This window comes from Petaurus breviceps, unplaced genomic scaffold (assembly GCF_028583685.1).
Source record: "Petaurus breviceps papuanus isolate PSGF00001 unplaced genomic scaffold, PetGlider_PUasm1.0 355, whole genome shotgun sequence".
NCBI classification, from domain to species: Eukaryota; Metazoa; Chordata; class Mammalia; order Diprotodontia; family Petauridae; genus Petaurus; species Petaurus breviceps.
In genome coordinates this window covers 398793-403130 of record NW_027186289.1, presented here as the reverse complement: position 1 = coordinate 403130, position 4338 = coordinate 398793, and the positions used below count along the sequence as shown (strand labels likewise).

Below are 4338 nucleotides of genomic sequence, written 5' to 3'. Positions count from 1 at the left end.
GCTCTGGCCCCCTCATCCTCGGGGCCCCCCATCGGGAGCTCTGGCCCACTCCCCCTTAGGACCCTGGCGTCCGGTCCGGGCTCACCTCCAGCATTGCTCGATGCACGGTGACTTGGCTGTAGACCCGGGCGCCCTCCTCCGGGCTCACTGCCTGCAGCTCGTCCTTCTTTAGCGAGAAGAGCTGAGCGCCGGTGAGGACCCCCAGAGCACTCACAGTCCTAACCGGGGGACGAGCGGCAAAGGTGCTCAGGCGGCACCTCGCCCCCTCAGATCCCCTCCCCCCCAATTCCTGCCTGTCCGGTTTAGTCATCCTCTGTACAAGGAAACTGGCATCTTTGGTCCCCCAGCCCCTCCACCCCCCACCCCCCCCCGGCGGATTTCGGCATCCAGAGCTCCCGCCTCCCCCGGTACCCCAGCGCCAGGGCCTCCTGTCGTCTGGGACCCCTGCAGAGACTCGGGTTCCAGGAAACTTCGGATAAAGAAATGCCCCCCTCTCCAGCCCCCTTGGGTCCAAGCTTCCTGCCGCGTGCACTCACCCGGGGCTGAAGCCCTTGGCCTCAAGCCAGGCATGGACTTGGGGCGCTGGGGATCGGGGGCTGAGCGGGGCTTCGGGGGCCGGGCGGACGGTGCCGAGCACTCGACTGGTGGTCCGGGGGCTCCGGGGCCCCTGGGCCAGCCGGGCCTGCAGCTCCTCGTTGACACTCAGCATGTGCGCGAACTTCTCTGCCGGATGTTGTGGGGGTAGAGAGAAGAGGGCAGAGCTGGAGGATCCCCAGAGCCCAGGCCCGCAACTCCCTTCCCCCCTCTAGGGTCCAGGCCCGAAACCCCCACCCCCACGGCTCCAGGATGTTGGAAGGCCCTGGATCCACTGAGTCAAGGACATGAGGAAAGGGAGATCCACAGAATGCTGCCTCCACCACTGTGGGGCCCATGTGAACTTGGGCAAATCACTCTCAGCCTCAGGCTCCTAATCTGCAAAATGGGCTAGGCGACCTCCAGCTCCCATTGCCTTAGTGCTTTCAGATTTACAAAGGCTTTCCCTTCAGGACCCAGCCACATCATTCCCATTTTACAGATGAGGAAACGGAGGCTCGGAGAGGGCCACACTGTTAGGAAGCACCAGGGATGGGTTCCAGCCAAGTCCAGGGCTCATCCATAACGGACCTGGAGACTAGGACATAGAGAGTAGCAGAGACAGAGCAGAGAGCTGAGGCCCAGAGACAGTGAGAGACCACAGGTTTAGCTGTCCACAGACGAGGGGAAACTAAAGTCTCAGGGACAGAGGAGGAGGAAGGAGCTCCGCCTCTCCCTCCCCTCCCCCAATCATGTCCTCAGGAATCAGAGGCTGTGAAGGATTGAGACCAGGGTCTTCAGCCTCCCCCCAGGAAAAGACACAGATCCAAGAGAAGGCACCCCAAGAGGCGCAGAGACAGGCATGGAGGGAGACTGGCAAAGTCAGAGACAGAGGCTCCCAGAACAAGGCCTTCTGGGGACAGTCCAGCAAAGTGCCCACATACCCTTCTCCCCAGCATTCAGGTCTAGGCTGTCCATGCTGCCCCATCGGGGCCTGGGAGGGGCTGGGGCCAGAGGTGGGGGAGGGGTCCTCTGGTCCTGGAGGGACAAGGAAGTTCAGTGGGGGAGGGGACCTCAGGCACCCCTCAGGGCCCCAGGCTTCCTTCCCCTGCCCTGGCTCACCAGTGCCCTGGCAGGGCTGGGCTTTCGGCTTGGGGGCCCAGGGTGTGTCGTGAGAATATTGTAAGGGACGTAACCCTGCTGTCCCTGAAGGTCCCGAACCTTCCACCATTTCCGGGCATCATCTAGGACCTGTTGGGGTAGGGGTGGGGGGAGTAGACGGAGACTCAGATCTCTGTATGAGGCCCTAACCTCTCCTTTGTTCCTTCCTTCATTAAACTTACTAGCTCCTTTAGGTGTCAAGGTGCTAGGCACCAGAGAAGGGAAAAGCCCAGGGCCTGCTCTCTGAACTCAGTCACAGAAGGTCACCTCCTCTAAGAAGCCTCCAGAGTGCCCTCCTCACCTCTACTTAGCTGCCATTTACCTATCTGCACAGATGGTAACTGCCCCCTCCCCAGTTTAAGCCCCTTGAGGGCGGGGCCTAATTCAGGGACTCAATGTAATGTTATCTTTGGTCAGGCACACAGACAATACCTAGCAGCAAAAAGTGGGCTGATGCAGCTGGTGACTGACCAACCAGCTTTGTGCTAGAGGGGATGTAATGGGGGTCTTCTTTCATAAAGAGGGGTGGGGGAGCTGGGCCCTAAAGAGATGGACTGGTGAGGGGGGCCGTCTCAGGAACAAAAGGCCAGCCGGCAAATGGAGAGAGAAGGGAAAGGGCTGTGGTGGAGGCCGGGGCCCCCAGGGACCACAGGGTACAGGAAATGGAAGGGGGTGAAATCAGTACTTGACCTTGTAGCCATAGGGAGCCACTGACAGCTTTAGAAGAGAGGAGGTCCAGGAGAACCACCGCAAGGAAGGTCAGGCTTTGCAGGGAGGAGAGACTAGCTAGGAATTGGTCATAACCTGTCATGCAGGAGATGAGGGCCTTATCTCATGGGCTATGGGGGCTTTGGGAGTGCACAGATGACTGATGGGAGATTTACTAGGTAGAAATAAGCTTTGGCCACTGAGAAAGAGAGAATTCAAGATGATGCTGACTGGCCAGGGGGATGGCCACAGGGTCAGTCTGAGGGGGTGGAGAGGGAGAGGTGCAGAGTCTATCCAGAAGTCAGATATCCAGCAGGCAGGTAGAGATGGGGAACTGGGGTTTTGGAGGGAGGTCCCAGCAGGCATGTGGATCTGGGAGGCCCCAGAGGTGATCAGTGAAGTCACCAAAGCCCTCAAGGGGAGACGACAAAGAGGGGAGAAGGAGAATCCTGGTGCTTGTGAAAGAGACAGGGGAGTGGTCAGGGAGGCTGGAGGACCAGAAGCCACCAACGTTGAGAGAACAGGGAGAAAGGGGGAGGGAGGCCTCCCTTAAGGGACTGAACCAGAGGCTCCAGTGCAGAGGGACAGATGAAGGCATCTCTGAGGCGGGTGGTGATGGGGGCGAGGCCTTGGGGGAGGTGGGTTGGAGGGGGCCCAGAACTTCTCCCAGCTCCTGGCTCTTGGGAGAGTCAGGGAACACTGAAGGACTGGGCATCTCTGCCTCCATCTGCCCTTTTCTGTCTCTGCTTCTGCCTCTATGCCTTATCTCTTTGTTTTCCCTCCACCCGCCATCCTCCAGGCCCCAGGTTTGGGTCACCTCCAGCAGGTCCCCTCGCCGGACAGAGAGTTCACTGCCATTCCGGGCCTGGAAGTCGTAGTTACAGAGAACCCACTTCCCTGGGACCCTTGGCTTGGGTTCAGGCTCCAGCTCTGAGTCTGGTCCTGTGTGACTGAGAGGGAGTGTGGGGGGAAGGGGTCAGAAGAAGCTGCCTCAGCCAAGGGAGAGGGAGCAGGTGTATATGGGAGAATGGGGTAGGGGGAAAGGGGGGCAGGGAGGCAGGGACTAGGGAGCAGAGGGACAGGAGAGGGAAAACTAGGCTGACACAGAACCCCAGAAACTGAGACACCAACAAAATGTGAGACATAGATACAGAGCTACTGATGGAGAGAGTGACAGAGGGAGAGACTGAGGCAGAGAGGGCATAGAGAGGAAGAGAGATGGAGATGGGGGAGAGAGGGGAGAAAGAGAAAGAGGGAGAGAGATGGAGGAGGAGAGGGAGGGAAGAATAGAGAGGGAGAAGGAAGGAGAAAGAGAGGGGGAGAGAGAATAAGAGAGAGAAAGAAAAGAAGGGAGACAGGTGGCAGATGTGGAGACTGGGTGGGTATGTGGGGCAGGGGAGGGATGGGGCCTCGGCCCCCCCATTCCTACCTGTGCAAGGGAGGGGGGGTCTTCAGGGCCTCGGCCCCTCCCTGCTCGGGGCTGACAGCTCCGGGGTCCAGTCCCTGCAGAGCCCTGATTCTGCCCCCTCCATTGCTCAGTCCTCCCCTTCGCTTTGATTTTCTGGCTTTCCTCGCCCCCATGATCCCCAGGGTCTGGGCCCCTCTACCCCATGAGCCCCAGCATCCTGGTCCCTTGACTCTGCATTCCCTGAAGCTGATTCTTGGCTGACCCAGTGAGACCCTGGCACCCTGATCCCTTTCCCCTGTCCCAGCCATGGCTTGCCCAGACCCCTTCTCATGCCTACTGGGCAGCTCATCTTCATTCTTGTCCCCTTCCATAACTCCCCCTGAACCCTCTGGCCGTGTGTGTCTCTGTATACCTGTGTTTCTCTGTTGCTGCCTCTCCCCATTTCTGTGAGCCAATCTCTGTCTGCCTGTATTTGTCTCTGCCCCCAC

The 4338-nt window shown here is 59.3% G+C and overlaps 2 protein-coding genes across 3 annotated transcripts in view; both read right to left on the bottom strand.

Moving 5' to 3' along the window:
- The window catches only part of ISOC2 (isochorismatase domain containing 2), a 184661-nt gene that overhangs the window by 140526 nt on the left and 39797 nt on the right, over positions 1–4338 (bottom strand). The window lies entirely within an intron of this gene.
- Positions 1–4338, bottom strand: part of EPS8L1 (EPS8 signaling adaptor L1) — a 12067-nt gene that overhangs the window by 396 nt on the left and 7333 nt on the right. The window contains exons 7-12 of the mRNA XM_069097240.1: positions 3872–4335; positions 3260–3392; positions 1696–1824; positions 1518–1611; positions 537–723; positions 86–218 (exon numbers count right to left, since the gene is read on the bottom strand). Of these exons, the coding sequence (XP_068953341.1) occupies positions 86–218; positions 537–723; positions 1518–1611; positions 1696–1824; positions 3260–3392; positions 3872–4335 (1140 nt within the window). The remainder of the gene's footprint in view (positions 1–85; positions 219–536; positions 724–1517; positions 1612–1695; positions 1825–3259; positions 3393–3871; positions 4336–4338) is intronic.